Raw genomic sequence first — 22302 nt, forward strand, 5'->3', positions numbered from 1 at the left:
GGGCTCCCACATCCCAGTTATAAAAGCCCTCCGGTGGAACTCCAGGACACTGGAGGCGACCGCTGTATTAGTGCTTCTCTCTCTCTCTACCCTGTGTGCCAGGACTCTCTGCTTTGGATTCCGTGACTCGCAGAGGGTTTCCATAAGGGCTGTGTTTTTTTCTTTCGAACTGTGGCCAACCTTGGTCTGGCCTTGAGCTTTGGAGCGGTCGGGGCACTGTGGCCCGGGAGCTCCCCTCCCTGGCGGCCTGCTTTGGTGGGCTCCTGGGGACCTGCTGCCCTCTCGGCCAGGCCTTCCCCCCGTTTTGCAGCTTCTCTGGCTGGGCCCCCTTTTCCCGGGGCTGGGTCTTCTTCCTCCATCCTCCTTTTCCAGCAGAGTCGGCTTGCAAGGTATGCCTCTTTCAAGCTCCTCACCTCTGGAACCTGGCGAGTTTCTCTGCACCCTCTCCCTCCCTCCCTCCTTTCTACAGAGGACTGACACCAGCCGCGCGCATGTGTGTGTGTGTGTATGATGTGCGTGCGTGCGTGCATGCATGTGGCTCGGTTTGGGTGCGGGCAGGGTGGGATCTCTGGCACGTAAGGGGAGCTTTGTACGTGAGGCTAAGAGAGGGGAAGCGAGGTCCCTAGTTTGCACCAGAATGGTACCCCAAGCTATATTTATCTCTCCCCCCCCCGCCCGCGATGTGCATGTTGTCATGGTAATGGGGAAAGAGAGGTGATGATTTGGGGGAGGGTCTGGAGGAAGAGGGAGGATGATCCCGGACTCCCGTGGCAGAAATGTGTGCATCTGATCAACCCTGGATGCCTGATCTCTGCCCAGCTGTGCCTGCATCTGGCAAGCCGACCCTTCCTGTCTCCTGTTCTCGGGCTGGTTTTGGGTTAGACCCTGCATGGGTCGGATGCCAACGCCTTTGGGGAGGTTTCTGCTGGAAAGGGCTGCTTCCCACCTGGGGCCTCGTGGGGGTGAAAGAGCCACGGAGTGGCCGTCTGTAACATGGCTGTGGACGACAAGGTATTTAGGAATCTGCATCAGGGGGGTCGGCAACGGCGGAGCCGTTGGAGAGACACCGGCCAGCTGACCCAAAGGGAAAACAGCCGACACGGTGTAGCAGTTAAGAGTGTTTGTTCTGGTGTGTTGAATAAGGGGATTCAGGGATTGTGGTCCTTGTGGAGCTCAGAAACTCACCGGGAGACCTCGGTCCAGTTGGACTGGTTCCACCTTGCAGGGCTCTTGAGAAGATGAAAGGGCAAGCAGAACATGTTTGAAACTGAGTTGAAATAACAGAGAAGGTGGCATGTTGGCTATGTGGTCATTTTAGAAGACTCGTGAGCATCCCAGAATCCTGGAGGGGAGGCAACGTTGCTCTTCTGTCCAGCCTCCCAAGATCCGGGACCCCTTATGATGGGGACCTCTTGCCAAAGATCTGTCCTCACAATAATCCATAAAGCTGGGTTAAACCTGGAGAGAGTCAATGGTGCTGGATGATCCAGCTTTGCATCTGAGAGGAGATTTGAACCCATGTCTCCCAAATTTATCTTGGACACTGCAACCATTGTACCACACCGCCTCGGTTCTTGACCAATAAGGAACACCCCCCCTTACCTTTTGCTGTCCCTCAAATAAGGATCTCTCAACCGTGCAAGGAGGGTGGAGCAGAAGAACATTAAGACGGGCGTTGACTCTTTTCCTCGGCCGAATCTGGTTTCACTTCAGATTAAATTCACTTTCCCTCCACCCCACCCTGCCCTCGATCTTAGGAAGCGCCCCCTTCAAACTCAAGTAAAAATAACCAGCAACATTTTTCATTAAGCCCGGCTGAGAGCTGGAGGAAGCTTTGCAGAAGAAACATTAAATCACACGCCCGACAGATAATGTCACGTCCTGAAGGTCGGAGGGCCGGTGTTTTTCTTAGTTCTCTCCCCCCCCCCCGTTGCCTTCTGCAAGGGTGGGAAAGAGAAGGGGGGGGGAAACAGGGAATTGTGAGGCAGGCGTTTATTTTGAAGAGGAGGTGTGACAGGATCTGCTCCTCCAAAGCTGTTCTCCGCCCTTGTCACGTTCAACACCCAAAAATCCCTTGCATTATAACATGAGCAAGGCGGTGTGGGGGGTGGTGGAATCGGGCTGTAGGTATGGGGGGTGGCTCACCTTACTCACTCACCAACCCTAGACTTTCTTTCAAGTTTATACTACAAAGTTAGGATGCTCTGACTCTCCTGGGATACCCGTTTGACTATCTGCGGATCACCTTGCACCCCTTTTCCTATCACTTTGTCCCTTGATGATTTTCGGCTTTGGCGGGTGTGCAAACCCCCCCATATTAAAAGTCCCAAAGCCCTCTCCAAAAGTTAGTGAGCTAGGAGGGAAAATATGTGACTCAGTTCTGGAGTGCCACCTCCCTTAAAATGTTTTAGTTCGTCTTTCTCCTTATAAAAGGGGCCAAGAACTGGCATCATTAAAAGGTTTACCTTTTGGCCCTTGAGGAGATCCCACAGCTTCCATTTTGGCTTAAAACAGGGGTGGGCAACTTTTGGGTGGGGTCCGGTTTTCAGCCCGAGTACACACTCTAGGCAGCACCAAGATGTCAGGTCAGTTGGTTTCTGACAATCCCGGCCTGGATTGGGACTCAGTGGTTCCCATGTCAGTTCTAAATGTTATATGAGCTCTCCGAGGTGCTGAAACTTTTTTTTTTTTTTTGCAAAACAGGTTCTGCCACTCTTACCTCCTGCAAACTTCGGACTAAAACCCGCAGCGGATTTGCTGCCCCGCTGTCCTTGGAGTTGCTGTCCTCTTTTTGGGGGGTGGGGATGGATGGATGACCTTCCTTCTTGCGAGGTAGTCCCCCAACACCTTGCTGTGTTTTTTCCCCTAATTTTTCTTCCTGCTTGTCTCCCCCTCTTCCGTTTGACACCTTTCCCTTCTTCCCCAGCCATGACTGTCTCAACACCCTCTCCCTCTCCTCCACAATTTCACACTTGCCAGCCTTTTCCTCCCACCACTTCCCCAAACCATATGCTCTGCTCCAACCCCCTAAGCCTTCCCGGTAGACGACTGCCTGCCTGCCAGCAGAGTGGGAGAGAGAGAGAGAGAGACATACACACACAGCCTTTCCTCCGCACCTCCAATGTGTGGGTGCGATGCTCACCACGACTCTCAGCTGCGGCAAGTAAATAGCGGATCTTTCCCACAGGAGCCCCCTTCTCATTTTGGCAGCTTTCGGCTGATCGCCTTATCCTTCCAGGCCTCTTGAAGGGGCCTGGGGAAAAAAATGCGGTGACCGCTCACCCAGCGCCTCAAAGGACAGCACAAGGAAGACTTTTAATTGGCTCGTATTTATATCCACTAATTTGTAGATGCATGTTCTGTGTTGGAACCAACTTATAGCAGTTGCCATAACTGGGCTTTGAAGGTAAGTGAGATATTTAAGGAGTGTTTTTTTCTAGTTCCACCTCCCCCAGCGAGTTTCCCATAGCCGAGTGGGGGATTCGAACCCTGTTCTCCAGAGTCCTGAGCGGGTGCTCTTGGTGCGGTCTCCTGCTGAGGCTGAGGTCACCCTTAAGAGCCCACCTTTGTGACGAGTGCAGCTGCCGTTTCTCCTCTTTTCCAGACCCATGGGCCTTGACGTCCCCTCTGTCCCCGGGGGCCCCTCACCCCCTTGATGGGACCTGCCCTTCCCTCGGAGCACCCTCGACGGGGCCGGCTGGCTTGTAGGATGCCTCTTCTCCCTGGCTTCTTCCTGGCTCATCATCCTCCATCATGAATGATGCACGTCTCCTGCACAACAATGCAGTGGCCTGGCTGGCGTGCTCCGGCTTCTCCCTCCTGGCCAACGCCTGGGGCATCTTGAGCGTGAGCGCCAAGCAGAAGAAATGGAAGCCGCTGGAATTCCTCATCTGCACTCTGGCCGGGACGCACGTCCTTAACGTGGCCATTCCCGTCACCATGTACGCCGTCATCCAGCTGCGCCGCCTGCACTCCGATTACGAATGGAACGAAGGCCTTTGCAAAGTCTTCGTCTCTACTTTCTATACCTTGACCCTCGTCACCTGCTTCTTGGTCACCTCGCTCTCCTACCATCGGATGTGGATGGTGCGCTGGCCAGTCAACTATAGGTAGGCTTTGCAGAATTCGTTCCCAGGGCTGGGAAGAGAATGTTTAAGAGCTTTTTCTGTTCACCAGGTGGGAGGGTGATGGATTTGGTGCCTTTGTCTCCCTCTGGGTCATTCCCTGCAGAACATTAGCAGACGGAGATTTTCCTGCAAACCGTAGGTGTCTCCTGGAAAGACAGCTTGTTCGGACAGAGCTGGCTGGACTGCTCAGCCATTCAGGTCTCTGGCTGTGGGGCCAGAGGTTGGGAGTTTGAATCCTCCCACTGGGCCTCGTCAAGCGGGGCTGGACTGGATGACCCGTAGGGTCCCTTCCAGCTCTGCCATTCTGGTATGATGACGCCACCAAGGATGATCCTTAATGAACTTCTGGATAGCTCAGGGGGTTAGGTTTCTGGCTGCAGAGCCAGAGGTTGGGAGTTCGATTCCCCACCGGGAGAAGAGCCAGCCTGGGTAGCCTTGGGCCAGCTGCACCGTCCCAGGGCAACCCCAGAAGAAGGGAAGGGTAGACCACTTCTGAGTCTTCTTGGCCCAGAAAGCCCTGGGAAGGGTCACCATGAGCCAGAATCATCTTGATGGCATGCAGTTATTTTTTATTTTAGACAGAAGGCATTTTTAAAACACAAAATTTATAGGGTTTTTGCCAATGCTTCTGCTAAGGAGGAGGAGGAGGAGAAGCCTTGAGTTCTGTTTTTGGTTTTCTTTTTCTCTTGTGGCAGAAACAAACAAAAAAAACCCTCAAAAAACAGACATTATTTGACAGAATGTCTCTATGGGCTGAGACGTTTATCTCTCCCCCTTTTCTTCCCCCTTTTTGTCAAAGCAGAGAAAAATGTGAATATCTGTGACATGCTTAACTCCGGGCAAGTTTTCCTTGCGCAAAGCTCTGGCCAAGGTTCCTGAGGCGGAGGGTTTCTTTCTTCCACAAACACACACACACACGCACACACCTGGGGAGATTGTGGGGTTTTGCTTTTAAGAGGGCAGGATCCGTTCCCAATCATCTCAGCGTGCACAAGAAGGGGCTCAAGTGACAGAAAGCCAGATATTAGCTTGAATATCAGTTAGAGCAGTACGACAACAGGACCCATGACCTCAGGAGGGGGTGAGCGCTCCAAGGCTGGAGGCACTGCAGAGAAAACGAGACCACCGTCTGTCTGACTGGCTTTGACGTGGATTCCTGCCTTGAGCAGGGGGTTGGACTGGATGGCCTTAAGAGGGCCCTTCCCCACTCCCTTATTTGGTGGTTCTATGAAGCCAGAGATTCAGCCCCATTGGAGGAAAGGGCAGGCGGTGAGACTATTTTCGAGGGCTAAGGAACTCGTTGATCGAGTTTAGCCAGGAGAGATCGAAGATCACTCCTGTCGGAGGAATGATTTGCGCTGTTCTCTCCCCCCCCCCAAGGTTAAGCAATACAAAGAAGCAGGCCGTCCACACCGTCATGGGCATCTGGATGGTGTCTTTCATCCTCTCCACGCTGCCGGCCGTGGGCTGGCACGACACCGCCGAGCGCTTCTACGCCGCCGACTGCCGCTTCATCGTCACGGAGATTGGGCTGGGCTTCGGCGTCTGCTTCCTGCTGCTGATCAGTGGGAGCGTGGCCATGGGGGTGGTCTGCGTGGCCATCACCCTCTTCCAGACCTTCTCCATCCAGGCTGGGAACGCCGTGGACAAGCACAAGTTCAACGTCCCCACCATCGTGGTGGAGGACGCTCAGGGCAAGCGGCGCTCCTCCATCGACGGATCGGAGCCCATCAAGACGTCCCTCCAGATCACCTATTTGATCACCGGCATCGTTTTCATCTATGATTTCCTGATGGGCTTCCCTCTGCTGGTGAGTCTGGCTACAGGTCTCTTGTTCTCGTCTTATTGTTGTTGTTTAGCTATTAAGTCATGTCCGACTCTTCGTGACCCCATGGACCAGAGCACGCCAGGCCCTCCTGTCTTCCACCACCTCCCAGAGTTAGGTCAAAGTCATGTTGGTAGCTTTGATGACACTGTCCATCCATCTTGTCCTCTGCCGTCCCCTTCTCCTCTTGCCTTCACACTTTCCCAACATCAGGGTCTTTTCCAAGGAATCTTCTCTTCTCATGAGATGGCCAAAGGATTGGAGCCTCAGCTTCAGGATCTGTCCTTCCAGTTAGTTTTCTGTTTTTCCTTCTGCTGCCAAGCACTCGTTGGCTAAGGAAGTGGTTGGCACACCTCTGCATGATTTTCTGTTCTGGCCTTCCTTTCTCCCATCTCTTTACTTTACTTTACTTTAATTAGATTTATACCCCACCCCTCTAGACCAGGTCTACTTGGGGCAGCTTACATACATAAAAACATTACAAACAAAGTCTTAAAGCATTAAAAGCATTAAAATATCAACATTTCCTCTCTGCAAAGGATATACATTTAGGCCAATCTCACTGATTCAGAAAGGCAAGGTGCTGAAGGGAGGTTGATTTGAGTGCCTCTGCATGAGTCACTGATCTGGCATTCTTTCTCATTTGTGTGCATGTGTGTGTGTGTTTTGGTTAGGAGCTCAAGAGGTGGATGTGGCTCTTTTCCTCCCCCCCCCTCCACAACAACTCTGCCAGGTTGGGTGGGCTGACTTGGCTTAAGTCACCACGGAATTTCTTGGCTAAGTGGGGATTTGAATCCAGATCTCTCGAGCCCTTATCCGACCGTCTCACCGCTGCACCTGACTGTCTATCGAGTGTGGTGCCTGGGGGAATGAATGAATGAAGTGGTGGAGCTGATGCGTGGGGTACAGATTTGTAGAGCTGAGAAGCATCTCGTGGGTCCAAGTGGAAAACTCAGGACAAAGAGAGGGAGGCAGTGCTGTGGCCAAGCACAGGGAGGGGGTCCCGGCTTTCACCTTACAATCAAAGAACTGCATGGTCGAAAGTACATCCAGAGGTCATCTAGACCAACCCCTTTGAGTGCAAGAAAGCCGCTGTCAAAGCATCCCTGACAGGTAGTCTTCTGGTCTCTCCTTGAGAGCCTCCCCTGTCAAGAGATGCCATACTTTTCCAAGGGAGGGGGTTCAACTCAGTTATAGAATGGCTCTTGTCCTCTTCCTAATGTTAGGCCTCAATCTGCTTTCTTATCATTTGAAGCCATGGGTTTGAATCCTGCCTTTTTTGGGCAGCCAGAGCATGTCCAGAGATTCCATAGCCGTTTGGGGGGGGGGTTCTGTGCCTACTTGTTGCCTTTCTGCTTTTAGATGATGCCAGGAACAGATGGACATGCGAGCAGGGTGGGTAAAAATTGACATTCTTAAAAATCTATTTATTTAAACCCTGATTTCAATTTAGAAATGGATTTTTTTTAAAAATTTAAATCATCAAAAATCTGATTTGCTTAAATTTAAGTTGTGGTTCAAATCAGTTTGATTTAAAAGTGCACGGGACGTAAAAGCTATCTGCATCAGGTGTTTTGTCAGAGATTTCGGAGAACAGAAACGCTGAGAATGAAAAAAAGATGCTGTTGTCGGCTGTTGGTGTGTCCTTGTGTGTCTCAAGTGAGAAGATTTGAACTCGCTTCTTTTTAGTGTATTAAAAGACAGAAGTTTCTGTGTGATCTGTCTGGAGAAACCAAATTCTGGTTTGGGTAGTACCTCAAGGTGGTCATGGAGAAGGGATACTGTGAAGGTATTCTTTAATTCAGAACTTACAGATGGGCAAGTTTAGATTAACAACAGCTGTCAAGGAACATGAAAGAAGAAAATCCAAAATCAGGATTCTAGTTGAACATTAAGAAGACAAAAATCACAGCTACAAAAGAACTACACAATTTTAATGCTAACAATGAAGAAATTGAAATAGTCACAGATTTTGAACCCTTTGGTTCAATCAAAATGGAGACTTCGGCAAAAAGAATCAGAAAAATGAAGCTCGGAGAGGTGGCAATGAAGGAAATAGAAAAGATCAGCAAATATAAGAGGGGAGTCCCTTGGGAACAAAGAGAGCTACACAATGATATTGCCAATTACTGAGTAGAAAGGAGAAAGACGGACAGTGTCAAAAGGCTGGCAGGAAAAATCGGCTCATTCAAAATATGGTGCGGGAGGAGAGCTTTACAGAAAGAATGGACTGCCAGGAGGAGAAATAAATGGGTAAAATTACACCTGAATTCTCCCTGGGAGCAAAGAAGGGCTTAACCTGAGGCTGCTTCCTTGGGCATATTACGAGAAATCGTGGCCTCTTGGAAAAGACTGCAGCAGTAGGAAAAGAGGAAGAGCGAACACAAGATGGGTTGACTCCTTAAAGGAAACCACAACCTTTAGTTAGCAAGACCTGAGCAAGGCTATTTGGAGGTCGCTTATTCAGAAGGCTGCCATGAAGTTGGAAGGAACTTGGTGGCACGTTAGAAGACTTGCTAGATACAAAGCTGGGATTTGGAACACAGGTATCCCCATGCTGATTCTTATTTTGGACAGGGAGCATTGGGGTGGGGGTTGGTTTTGCTTGCTAGTCGTTCTTTGGACCCGACCCTCCCTGCCCTCAACTCCCTTTGGAAAACAGAGTGCCTGCCAAGTCTGGATTCCAAGCATCTCTCTCTCCCCCGTCTCCATTCCCAGGACCTCCTCGTCACCCGCTGGAACGGTTCCTGCTAAACATAGCTGCTTCCAGGAGGCCACTGGGCACCGTCCCCGAAGGAGGACGGGTGACCCCTTCCGGTGCTGTCCTCCTTGTTCATTTTCCAACCCGTCTCCCCAAAGACCGACTCAAGGGCCCCGGTGGAGAGCAAATCCAAGCACAAACGCAAGAATAGGTGTTACCGTTACAGACCACTAAAAAAAAATCCGCATGCAAGATGCAAGCTTTCGCGGCTCAAACCACTTCGTCAGGTGTGTGAAGAACTTAAAAGTCCAAAAGTTCGTGGCAAGGTCAATTTTGCCGGGGAAGTTACTCTGAGATGTAAAGTCCAGAAGTTCTGGGCAAGATGGATTTCACCAGGCACATTCTTTCTTGCACCAGATTCTCCTAAACCGTGGATGGCCAGGATGATGCAGAAGGATAATTCATGAAGCGCATCTCCGTTCGTTTGGCTTCCAGAACAATCAACAGCTCCATCCTTGCCAGCTTTGGGATGACCTAGTTAAATTCTTCCTGGCGGTTGACCGTCCCCCAAATAGCTCAGTGCTTTAGGTTTCTGACTGCAGAGCCAGAGGTTCGGAGTTCGAATCCTTGTGGTGCCTCCTTGACAGGGGCTGGACTGGATGATCCTGAGGGGTCCCTTCAAGCTCTGCAGCTCTAGGAGTGTGCTTACCTGTCAGTTGTCGCATACACCAGAAATGTTCACACATCACAGTAAGTCATGGCATAAGTCATCCAGACTCTGTTTCATCAGGTTGGCGACGTAACAGGATGATGGTTATAAGCCTTGAAAAAGTAAAGCCACATTTTCAGAGGCTAGAAAATCCCCCTCTTTCGGTTTTAGCTCGCTGCTTTCCATGGCAACATTAATGCTTCGTGGTTATGGATGTGCAAAGCGTTCCCACACCCTGCTTCGTCCTTCTTGCCTAAGGCTCGGTGACTAATTTAATTAGGCCCAGTTAGTTTAATGCCCATCTCGTACTAATATGGATTTTGAAATGAATGGTCTTTGCTTGGTACATTGCACAAGTCGGCTACACCCAGTTCCTGAACGCTCACAGCTTGCGACGGAGGATGATGGCGGTTGGCTGTTGTGATGTCACAGAGGCAGGAAGATCAGGGGTGGAACAGGGCGTGAAAATAGCCAAGAAGGGGGAATGTCCAGAGCAATGAGCTCAGCATCTAGGAAGGGCATATACTCGCTGGCTTTCTTTCCTTGAGACCCTTCTGCTCACTCTTGGGTTGCTCATAGGCTGATGCTGCTCACGACGGAGCGCACGTGAAAATCCATTTGCATTGAACCCCGTGAGCCCTAGTGCCAGGTGAGAAGTGGTGAAGAGGAGCACCCGGGCTTTTAAAGCCTGCTTGCTCACCCTATTAAGCATCATAGCCTTCCCCGCCCCTCCCCCGGAAAGCAAAGCAAAAGCTAGAAGAGAATTTGCCCCAAAGAAAGAAAGAAAGAAAGAAAGAAAGAAAGAAAAAAGGAAGGAAGGAAGGAAGGAAGGAAGGAAGGAAGGAAGGAAGGAAGGAAGGAAGGAAGGAAGGAAGGAAGGAAGGAAGGAAGGAAGGAAAAGAGAGAAAGGGGAAGGAAGGAAGGAAGGAAGGAAGGAAGGAAGGAAGGAAGGAAGGAAGGAAGGAAGGAAGGAAGGAAGGAAGGAAGGAAGGAAGGAAGGAAGGAAGGAAGGAAGGAAGGAAAAGAGAGAAAGGGGAAGGAAGGAAGGAAGGAAGGAAGGAAGGAAGGAAGGAAGGAAGGAAGGAAGGAAGGAAAGGAAGGAAGGAAAGGAAGGAAGGAAGAAAGAAAGGAAGAAAGGAAGAAAGGAAGAAAGGAAGAAAGAAAGAAGGGACGGAAGGAGTTGCCAGATCACTGGGGATTCTGGGAGAAAAGATGGGGTCAGATGGGGAATCTTCTTTTGCTGATATGGAATCTGCCCCTCGTCCGGCACCCATCAGCTAATTTCCTCCAGCTGAAACTGCAAAACCCAGAAGACGTCGCCCACCTTCCTTCACCCCAAGGAAGAAAAAGGCAGCATCTCCCAGAGACTAGAGTCGGGCCTTTGGATCGCAACTCCCATCATCCCCCAACCAGGAGCTTTTGCCCATCCAAAAACCCTTTCCAAGCCCTGCTCCCTTCCTAAGCTGGTGTCTGGCATTTTTAAAGAGCGAGAAACCCATGAAACAGCTCCGACAGAGCAGCTTCTAACATTTTCACGTCCCCCAGAGCCAGGAATCAGGATTAAAACCACTCAAGCGAAGTAGCTCAGGACAAGTGGGAAGGTCTCTGTGTGCGTTCATCGGACAGGTTCTGCTTTGAAAAGGTGCTGAGCCTCCCCGGGGATCCCAGAGATGGGGAGGAGGAGGAATCTTTGACATAGTTTCAGCCCTAAAACAGGGAGGGAGGTGGTGGACGTGCTTTCAACCGATCTCCCTGCTTTGAACATCCTGCAAGAAGCAGGACAAGGAAACAGAGTTAGAAATTGCAAATCCCAGCAACTTTACCTCCAGCCCCCCTTTTGGTCACGTGCCAGAAACATCTGGAAGCCCAAAAGTCGAGAAGCGCCATGAATTTCTGGCCTTCACGGTGGCGTGTGGAGTTCTCCTTCCTCGTGCCCCATCACAACAACCTTGTAAGGTAGGAAAGAGCTAACGTCTAAGGATGTTCTGCTTCAGAAATCACATACAGGAACCAAGATCCGTACTTGATTGAAAAGCCCCGTTTCCTTCTTTGCTTTGAATGTTACTTTTAAAGGGCCTTTAAAATCAACATGTGGGGCCCCTGAGTGAGAGAAAGGTGGCCAAATAAATAAATTTATGTTGATGCATTTTGAGACGTGCCTGGCAGAAGGGAACCCATGTTTTAAAGCTGAGAGGCCACCGATACTTGTGTCTTGAGAAACACAAGTATCGGTGGCTTTTATTTAAATATATAAAGACACAAATACATTGTTTTTCCTGGTCGCTCCAAACCCACCTGCTCTCTGCCAAATCTACCCTACACGTGCGCTCATATACCGCCTGGCCTTTGTGCCTTGTGCTATTTTTCACTTTAAGTCCGACAGAGGAGAGACCTTGCCCTGTGGGATGGCGCAGTGGACTCAATTTGTAAAGATCAAATTAAGTTCATTTGAATGGGGCTTACCCTGGCGGTTAATGAAAAGCTGATTAACTGGAGAGGCAACCTTTTGATGGATATACACACATGGAGAGGCTCCTGGTCTTTTGTTCCCTCCTCCCCAACCTTGCTCTTTCAAGGCCTCTCGATTTAAATCCAAAGAGGTTAAAAAAGGACGGGGGAAGCTTTGAGTGTGCAAAGATCGGGAGAGGCCCGAGAGGCTGAACAGGAAGCCAGCTTGGGAATGCATCGGCCTCCCTGAATTGACCGGGCCGCCTTTTAGAGCCATTCAGGTGGACAGCTGTCAAGACATCCAGTGGCAGTGAGTTCCACAGTCAAGCGACATGTTGCTATGGGGGCATCTCTTTCTCCTTGTCTCCCTCCTGGATGTCCCAATCTCCAGTTTTAAAGGAGACACACACACACCCCTTGTGCTCTAACTCCATGAGACAGAACCGTTTGCCAAGGGATAACGGCTTACAAGCCTCCACGGGTGTCGCCTTGCAGGTGGTGAGCATCGCCAGCTTGAAATCCGACACGGCCTACGATTGGATGGTGCTGTGCGTCCTCTGGTGCACAGTGGTGCAGTCCCTCCTCCTCCCGCTCTTCCTCTGGGCCTGTGACCGCTACCGAGCCGACGTCCGCTCGGTCTGGGAGAAATGCGTGACCATCATGGCCAACGATGACAGTGGGGAAGGTGAGACGGTGGGGGCCCAAGTTGTGCTGGAGGTGGGGGCGGGAGGGGCAGATTAAATTCCTTTAGCAGATGTTCAAGGATTTACAAAGCAGAACAGCTTCAAGTCCCACCCCACCCCAAAACAGACCACCCCTTTCTCATTAACTTACAAGGACCGTCTCAATAGCTCGCCCTGAGACTTTAGGACGAGAAAGAATAAAAAAAATGTTTCATGACTTACAGATCAACAGCAAACTGACAAACATGACTGCTTTCAGTTACAGAAGAAGAGAGGGAAAGAGACACTGAGCAACGAGGCAGGGCTCTTGTTGAATTCAGAGACAGGGCAGGAACCATTGGTTAGTGCTGGGCAGATTGACAGCCACCCCAGCCCGGAAAAGTCCCTCCCACCCACACCTTCTCCAGGCAGCCTGCGAGGCTGCAAAAACTCCAACACTTTCTACCCCAGAGGACTTGCTTTGCTTTTTGGAGTTAGTCCTACTCCCACATCTTTCTTTTATTTTCTTTTTAGGCTTACTTTCATAAAAGAGAAAGAAGTGAATTAAAAAGCGAGTGAGTGAGGGGGAAAAAAACCAGAGTCAGTCATCATATCGGATGGCTCAAAACATTAGCGTAGAACATATTTCATATTTAAACCAAACATTTTCCACGAGACAAGGGTAAAACTGAAGAGTGGGGCTTCCCTACCAACAGCCGATCTATGGAAGCGCTGTAAGACAAAGAAGCTGTATTCCTAAGCATAAATGAAACAGGGGTGCAGGCTCTCTGCAACGGAAGCTAAATTTAGAATATCTTTCGCATGATGCAAGCATGAAGCTCCTGTCTCTCCCAGCATATGTTTTCAGGTTACATCCTTTTCTCACTGGGGTGCCCTGGGGGGTCTTTCCAGTGCACCCTCATCTTATGTTCTAGCAGCTGCCCAAATTAATCGGATTGGACAGCGATGTATGCAGCGGACATTCGTTGCTAACTTCAAAAAGATTGAATGTTATACCGCAGGGCCATCTTATCCACAGGACCAGCATCCTTCAAATCAATTACAGTGGACCCTCTACTTAAGGAATTAATCCGTATTGGAATGGTGGCTGTAAGTCGAAAAGTCTGTAGGTCGAATCTCCATTGACCTACAATGCATTGAAAACAGATTAATCCCACAACTGGCAGTTTTTATTCTATTTTTGTTCCATTTTGGTTTTTTTCTGGTCTGTAGGTCGATTCTCCAGCTGCAAGTCGAATCTAAATTTTGCAGCCAGAGAAGTCTGTAATTCGAAAAGTCTGTAAGTCGAGCCATCTGTAAGTCGAGGGTCCACTGTACAGTATTAAAAGAAAAATCCCAGAAATATTTATTTCTAAAGATGAAGTGACTAGGACTGGCCCCTAGAGGGAACCAGAGACCATGCTATGTATAGTGTTCACTAGAGAAATATGTATATTTCCATCCATCTCGGGGTGCTGGGGGGGTAAGTCCAGGGCCCCCAGCCCCACCCCAGTCCTGTGCCCTAGCAGGAGGGAGAAAATCCTAGCTGCCTAAGTTTGTCCTGCTGAAGGACCATTCTGTATGGCAGGGGGACGGATCCGGATTCCTTGCGGGACTTCCTCCGACACTGATTGTGTCTTTTCCTCTTTCCTCTGTCCCTTCTTTCTGCTCCTGGGACCCCAGAGACCAGCCTCGATGGAGCCATCCACACAGACCTCTTGTACGAGCGGCCTTACGACTACAGCTACACCGGAGACGTCCAGGCTTTGGACCACCTGGCCAAATACGACTTGTCGGCACTGGAGAGAGGGCTCCCCCAGGCGTACCCGGCAAAGTCAACCTCCGAGGACAAGATGCAGTACCTCCAGGTGTTTGGCTAGGGATGGGGAGCCGTTCCGGGTGGAATGCCCTTGGCCAGGAGGAGCAGGCGGATGTCACAGGTTCAGGGGAAATGATACGTCAGGACAATATTTACATTTACATCCTTAACAAAAATTAAAAATCATGTCATCGTTCATGACCCCATGGACCAGAGCACGCCAGGCCCTCCTGTCTTCCACTGCCTCCTGGAGTTGTGTCAAATGCATGTTGGTTGCTTCAATGACACTGTCCAACCATCTCATCCTCTGTTGTCCCCTTCTGCTCTTGCCTGTAAATGCAAAATCATGTAAATGCAAATATTTACCTGCCCTACCATTTTCCCCAAACCTGTCGAAGACCCTTGAGCCCCACGTTGAGTGCCAAAACATCAGATCCTGATTTGGACAATTGCCATCTCCTCCAGGAGTTCTATAAGATTTACAGACCTCCCAGGTAAAGAGAACAGATTCCGTGGTGTGTCGTAGCAGACAGGATCCCAGTAAAGGGTTAATACCAGGATGAAACCAAATAATCAGTCACGAGCTGTTTGCAAACTCATCTGGGTATCTCATGATAAGTGTCTTCTTCGCTGCAATGATTCCAAGCCAATTGTTGTTATTTCCAGGCAAATTCTATTTATTTCCATCGTGACTTCTTAATTCCACTGTTTTTGGCCCATTCGTTCTTTGCATGTTGGTCCGGTGGTGACGTGTCCGCTTTCCTGTCCCGCCGCAGGTCCCGCCCACTCGGCGCTTCTCCCACGATGAAACGGATGTCTGGACGACGAGTCAGATTTCGGCATACCTGCAACACTGGGGGGCCGGAGAGGAGATGGCGGCCAGCCTCGCCCACCTCCTCCTGCCCCAGCACAGCTATGACCACCGGCGGAGGGGCAGCCTGCTCTCCTACCAGGAAGACGGGCACCTGCACCGCAAGCAACGCCGGCGGTCGGCCGAGAGCACCTTGTCCCTCCGGCCCTTCTCCTGCGAAGACTTCTATGCCAAGGAGCAAGGCTACCGGGCCTTCAGCAAGGAGGAGGTGGTGAACTTCATCGACGACACCAGCCCTTTCCCCACGCCGCGGAAGGCCCCTGTGCGCTCGGCGTCGGTCTCCCGCCTCCCGGATGCCCTCCGGGACCCTTCGGCCAACTTCCCCCTGACCCACTTTGAGCGGGAGCCCCCGGGACGCCGGCGCTTCTCGGCCCAAGAGCGAGCGTGCTCCCTCCGGGTGCCGGCTCCCCGCTTGGCCCACGAAGATGCCAGGACCCTCTTCCCCAAAACCGGGCCCGCCGGCGAGACCCCCGGCCTGGAGCAGATCCACATTGAGCTGTGCGAGGCCCTGACCCCGCCCGAAGAGCAGCCGGCCAGCAGCCCCTGCTCGGAGCCGGAAGGCTTTCGGACCGGTCTCAGCCCTTCCTGGGGAGACCAGGGGGGGCTTCAGAAAAACGGAAGCAAAGGCAGCACCAGCAGCTTCCTCAGTTCTCCGTCCTCCGGGTACGTGACGTTTCATTCGGATTCCATCGGCTCCTCCTCCTAAGGCTGGAGGTCCGAAGGGGCCACCACGGATGCCCGCCTTGCCACCTCACCGGGGAGGGTTCCTCCTGGTTCTCACGACGACGTGGGGTTTTGTCGGGGGGCGCTGGGCAAAGCACCAAAGAAACCTTGAGCCCAGCCTCTCATGCCTGTTGCGGGGTTTGGTATTGTTTTTTTAATTTAAAAAAGAAAGATGAGGCTGAACATGGGGGTGGGGGAAGGGTCGAGGAGACCTGTTTTCTTTGCCAAAAACAACGCGCCTTGGCGGCTCGTTTTTCGTTTCCTTCGGACTAAAACCCGGGAGGGCATCTGAAGGCCACACTTTTTTTTCCTTTCTCCCTTCGAGCTGTGTGCCAACCAAGAAGGGGGAGGGGGACTTCTCCGCAATTTCTCCCTTTTTAACACAGACACACACACAAACAAACACACACACACACATCCCCTCCTCATACTGTAGAAAGAGATGTGTACAATACTGCATGAATTTCTGTACTTGAAAGGCCAGGCCGTGTGTTTCCTGGATCAGGCCCCCCGGGAGAGCCTTTGGCTGAATGATTTGGCTTGAGGGGAGGTCAAGTGTTCCACGGGCCAAGAGGGACTTGGAGGGTTTGGGAAAGGACCTGGGTCAGATTCCAGTGTCGCCATGATGGCACTGGGCACACCCATGACTGGAGGCGTTCTGTGCGGTTCCAGGCTGATCGGTGAAGGCTTCACTGCCTGCTTTTCATAACATCCTGCCTGGCAAAGAGATCTGTGATGCTCCAAGGTTGGCACAGTTTGGGTTTGTTTTGCTTGGCCTGATGAAGGTCCTGCCACCCTATGGGTGCTCGAGGAAGAGCAAGACCCTTGTTGGGTGAGGTGGTCCCTTCTCCTTCCTTCTGTGGGCCCTTGGGATCCAGCCAAGAGTTTTTGATCTCCCAGCAAGGGGAAAAACTCAGCACCTCCCTTTCCGTCCCTGAACCTTTTTTTTGCACGTTGAAAATCTTAGCCTGGTTAGGGAGGGTGGACACAGGTGTAAACTAGCCATTTCGGCACCCAGGTCTGGCTGAACTGCCCTCTGGGTAAGAGGGGCAAAGGCAGACGGATAGGGACCCACGTTGACCGCCGTGCTGTTTCTGACCATCATCCCCCGTTTCACATTTCCTTCCGCCTGGGGAGAACCTCTTGGAGGTGGCATGCATGGGTGCTCAACGTGGGTGGCTTTGCACCCAATCGAGGAGCAAATACCAAGGGGTCTTTAGTTAGTGCCCTTTCTGTATGGTTTCTTTCTCATTTGGCACCCTCTTGGTTTTGACGCCCTGGGTCGGCGCCCCGGGAATGGGCAACCCCGTTAATCGGCTAAGACTCCGGTGGATGCGTTGCAAGGCAAAGTTGCCCTTTGCCCTCTCGCTTGTGTGATGGGGAAACGGCCTGGGAGGGGGATATGGTGCAGTGTCAGCTTTGGGGTCCCTCTGTGCTTGGGGGTGGCATCTCAGCAGCCGTGGGGCTGACCAGTGTGGGGCAAGGTAAGGAGGAACCAGAGGTTAATCCTTCAGCTGAAGGTTTCTGCCTGCCTACGCGCAGGGGCTTTGAACCAGAGTGTGACGAGAGCCGTGCTTATCTATCCCAAAATCTATTCCAACGCTTGCCTCTTCGGCATTGGCTCCGGCTGATTCTTTTCTTGCGTGCCTCTTGCTAAGAGTGTCTCTAGACATGCGCAGAAGTCCACACTCTGGTGAGCCAGGCTGCTTTTGTGGGCTGCTTTCTGTCCCAGGCCATCCCTCTTCTCTTCCGGTTAAACCCTCAACGAGGAAACGGCTCTTCAAGCATCAGCCCCCTCTCATTTCCTCGTGGGATGCATCTCTGTGTGTGTCTTGGTGGAAGCAAAAGGTACGGTAGATTTCCCCAGGGAAGGAATAAGGCAGGGAATGGAAGGTGAGCGAATATTTGTGCGAGGTTTTTAAATGGTTTTGGCTTTAGCGTTCATGGTCGTTAAATTAATCAGCAACACGAAGTCAGCGTCGTCCCCCCAATCTGGAGCTTTCTTCAGTTAATCTAAAAACCTTCGGTGCTTAAAGTTTCGGCTCAATTTGCGATGCTGATATGGACGGAAGTTTTGCACCAGTAGCCGAGGGAGTCGGCCGCTTGCAGCCTTCCTTGTCACCAGTCCCTGCGCTAATGGGAGATGTAGTCCAAGAACATCTGGAAGGCCACCCTGGTTTTAGCTCCTGCGCTCACCTGTAGCGGTGTGGCGTCAACCACCTTCCCCCGCCTTCTCATGACGTCTTTGTCTGTTAAATCTCCGTACCCTCCTACCCATGTGAAGCCAGGGGAAGCCTTTGTGTCACAATAAGCTATGGTTTACACCATTCACCATGGTTGGTTGTGGGCTGGAGCCACCAGCTCCAATGTCTTGGTCTTGATTTTCCCGTTTCTGGTCTTGATTTTCTCTTACCCTCGTTGTGTGGGTTTCCGGTTCTGGATGAACAGCGTGGAAACAAGCCATGTTTTTTTTTTTGAAGGTTCTCCAGTCACAACAAACCTTGGCTTTTAAAACAAGCCAGGATTTCTAACCACAATGGTTCAATTGTGGTTTCTTGTTGGTTAGCAAGCCAGGACATGCAGAGTCCAGAGAGGGGCAGGGAAGACGGGCCCACTGGGAGCTGTAGAGGTGACTCGGAAATACAGTAACCCACCTCCAGATTCTAGGAGCAAGCTGGGTGCCCCTTACTCAGCCTGAGAACCACCTCGGGGGAAAAGCATACCATGCACACAATTTTGGAAATTTCTTTAAAATCCACCCTTGCATGTAGAAAACAGGGAGAAATGCTCCTGGCCACTTTGTTCCCTGCTCTGCTACACTTCTAGTTGCAAGGGCTGAGTCGCTTGGCTTGTTTAATAGGAGATATTTGTAAAACACCCACATACACAGACACACCATTCCCAAACTACATCTCGAAATGTCTCTTCTGACGTTGACCTGATCCACCCCTTTCAGCCAAACCAATCAGCCGGTCCTCAAGATTCTTCTCCTTTCTTTTCTTTCGTGCAAGCTTAGCAGCGGCCAGCAAAGATCCAAGGGAGGGAAATTGTAAATATCAGTGGAGAGGAGCCAGGTTGGGGTGGTGGGGGTGGCAATCTTTACCAGGGAATCCCCAAGCCTTGCCACCAGAGGGCAGGCTGCCCCATATATGTTCCCGGCAAAAACATTCCACCAGATTAAAAGAAAGGAACAAGGAAGATGCAGCCACCTTGGATTTTGCCCTTGAGCATCTTGAAACCAGACCGAGGCGTCCAGATGAGGTGCTGCACCTGTTGCTGCAGAGCTGACAAAGAGACCTGTGGCACCTTAGAAGCTAGCAAGTTTTATTTGTTAGAAGCTTTTGTGGCACACAGGTCTCTTCTTCAGTTGTATGTGGGTTACAGTCAGTGGAAGTTTATGTCAGATACAACTTGGTAGTCTTTCAGATGCCACAAGAGTGCTTGTCGGTCTGGTTGCAGCCGGGGGCTGGTGTGCTTTATGAATCCAGGTGTGTTTTCATGTTGCATCAGAGCCTTCACTGGGGGTGTTTTAGCTGTAGGCAAGGTGGATGTGTTGCGTTCGCTTTGGATTATCAATGGGTGCTCTTCGGAGAATCCTATGTACTTGTTAAATCCAGAAGATGTTTTCATTTGATGTTCTTGCAGAAACCTTCTACTGAACAAGCCGTTCTCTCTTGACTGTTTCTCTTTTGAAAATGGTATTGATGTTGGTTGGTGCCTTTCAGGCAGGAGAAAAATACCGGATAGGGCAAGTCAGGGTCTCCGTTCCTATTTCCATGCACACGGGAAACATAACTCAAGTAAATGGACTGGTCCCCTACCTGTCCTCGACCGCAAGGAACTTTAGCTCAGCCCTGTCTTGAGACGGACTGGGGTGGCCCATCGGCAAATCAGGAAGGTAGAAGGTGAACCTCCGAACCTGCTCACCACCAAGGAGTTTTGCCGAGAAATATCCAACCGGCGCCGTTCACATCTCCATACACAACCGTCTCGTCTCCAAAGCTGGTGCACCTCATGTTCCAACCATTATGGCGGCTCCAGACATCTCGTATCTTCTGCAGGGGTCCTTAGACGTCACTGGAAAAAAGCCAATTGCAATTCGGGGGCTTTTGAAAGAAAAGGAAAGAAAAACCACACATCCCTTCGTGAGGAACGAAGGGGCTCTTCTGCATGCGTGTCTTTGTGGTGTCGGAATGTGGAGGGTGCTCGAGTCTGGCGGGTGGGGAAGGGGTTGCACTTTGAAATGGGTAGTGTAAACAGAGCATGGTAGCGAGTTCAAGTCACTCCATAAATCTACGAGGGTGGGGAGGGTGGGGAGGAATCCAAAAAGAGTGTCTCGCAGGAGAAGCCAAAGGCACATTTCGAGGTGGGGATATATGATGTGCCCTGCACACATCTTTTTCATCTGTCCCGTTTCTTAAAATCAAAATTAGCACACCAGAAGCACGTGGGTGTTTTTTTGTTTTGTTTTTGTTTTGTTATAGATCTGGCTTGCCTGTAAACAGACACAGCTGGGGGGGGCTGTCAGAAGCAGGCGCTCAGAGAGAAATTCTTGGAAGGCAACATCCATCAGTGTCATGGCGCACAGCAGCCTATGTAGCTTGGGCCCACTGTATGATTCTTGGTGGAAAGCTGGTGGAGAGAAAAGTGATCTGGCCATGGGCTTCGGTCCAGAGAAAGTGGCATGGTTCACTGATCTCTCTTTAAAATGGGAAAGGGGCACAGGGAAAGTTAAATCAGCCGCTGGGCTTCTCCGAACATTAAAAACTGGAAAATCTAGAGTGAATTTCTGAGAGGATTTTGGCTGGAGAACTGGGGTAGGGGCCCTTCATTGCAAAGGACGCCATTTTGTGGCCATCCTGTGTGTTACAACCGCTTGAAATTCTGCCTCCCCATAATTTATTTTTTTAAAAAATAGAAATAAATGACAGGATGTTGTGCCTTTTAAGGGTTTAAAAACAACAGGGCTGGCCTTTTACTGTTCATCTTGGCAATCCGGCCCTCTGAAACCCTTTCTCTTTTCAACCAGAGGACGGCAGTCAAAAACCGAGAAGCTTAACCCTTCCTTGTACTGTATCTTTTTAACACTTTCTAGCGTCACGAGGCAATACTTTTCCGACCGCGTCAGGATCCCCGCGTCTCGGAAACTGGATCCCCGGTTTTTAACCGTTTTTTTTTTTTTTCCGGGGTGGATAATAATTTTTTTAAAAATAAAAAACACGTTGCCACCATGGATAAGGAATTCCACAAAGGCTGTTCAGGGTCGAAGACCAAACCAAACAATATATTTATACAGCTAACGGTAACGGTGAGTGTTTTTGTTTACTGGTGTTTTTGATCTTTTGGGCTTCTTCTACAAACTTTTTGTGCATGTCAGTTTTACCTCAAAGCTCGCTGTGGGTTCAACTCCCCCCACCCCGGTCTTGGTGACATTTCACACACCGTGGAAATATGACTTTTTGCTATATGCGTCCGAGTGAATTTGTCTTAAAACTGGGGGGAGGAACCAACCTTTCACTTGTGGAGATTTTCCAAGCCCTTTGTAATTTTGCTCTTTTTTCGACCGCTTGAGGGTTTCTTTCTGTAAAAAGACTGAATTAAAAATGACAACTGAAATCCTTTTTTTCCAGAAGTGTTTATCCTTAATTCTCCCCGGGCGGGGGGGGGCGGGCTCACTTCAAACCAAGGAACGATTCTGCTCGGCCAAGGTTATTGAAGGGTGATAGTGGTTAAAAAGAGAAGGTTCAAAAAACAAGTTTCTCAAGTCTAGATAGAGCCTAGAAGTGCCTGACTCCACCCACCAGAATTGTGTGTCTCCCAGTTGCCGGCTTGCCAAGGTAGACTGCACCTAAGCACAGAAGCTCCATTAGCTCTGTGCGTTAATCCATGTTGGAAGTAAGCTGTGTTGTGTATTTTGTTAAACACATTTAGAAGCCTAACAGGAACATTTATACTTCCTTTCCATGGGGGCAGAGACATGGGACCAGGCCTCTTCAGCAGCAGATAATTTCCACTCCAATTCTAAGGTGTGATAGGAGATTTGAAAGAAGAAAAATCTTGATGCCAGAGTACAACACTGGGTTTTTATTGTAACTTTAGCGACCACCATTTCCTCCCTCCCAGCTTTACTTGGGTCCCCTCTTGAAAGAATAAGACTGGATGAAATTCGTTGTTTTTGGTAGAATACCGATGGCAGCGGTGACGGACACTTGAAAAGAAAAATGTCAAAAGTGGTCCGTGGAAGGACTCCGGAAGACAGTAACTCTTCCAAGCGCTGCTGTTTTCCAAAACGGCGGTCAAGCTTGTGGCCCTTGCTAATGGGCTAGAAGACCTTGGCTTGGTGGACTTAGAGCTGGGCATGAAGGCATGAAGGAAGTCAAAAGCCCCTCTCCCAGTATTTGGGGAGTTTGAATCCCC

The 22302-nt window shown here is 50.4% G+C and overlaps 1 protein-coding gene across 4 annotated transcripts in view; it reads left to right on the forward strand.

Moving 5' to 3' along the window:
- GPR153 (G protein-coupled receptor 153) overlaps window positions 1-21501 on the forward strand; it is a 37764-nt gene extending 16263 nt beyond the window's left edge. For 2 of the 4 annotated variants that reach the window (XM_072977741.2, XM_078379146.1), the window contains exons 2-6: window positions 3605-4109; window positions 5508-5937; window positions 12306-12495; window positions 14156-14340; window positions 15068-21501. In XM_072977741.2, coding sequence (XP_072833842.2) covers window positions 3754-4109; window positions 5508-5937; window positions 12306-12495; window positions 14156-14340; window positions 15068-15868 — 1962 coding nt within the window. In that variant the 5' untranslated portion in view covers window positions 3605-3753 and the 3' untranslated portion in view covers window positions 15869-21501. Of the gene's footprint in view, window positions 1-36; window positions 390-508; window positions 3407-3604; window positions 4110-5507; window positions 5938-12305; window positions 12496-14155; window positions 14341-15067 lie in introns of those variants that run through there. The other 2 variants (XM_020799977.3, XM_020799978.3) reach the window with 2 other exon arrangements.
- Window positions 21502-22302: the final 801 nt, after the last annotated feature.

Source organism: Pogona vitticeps, chromosome 7, assembly GCF_051106095.1.
Source record: "Pogona vitticeps strain Pit_001003342236 chromosome 7, PviZW2.1, whole genome shotgun sequence".
NCBI classification, from domain to species: Eukaryota; Metazoa; Chordata; class Lepidosauria; order Squamata; family Agamidae; genus Pogona; species Pogona vitticeps.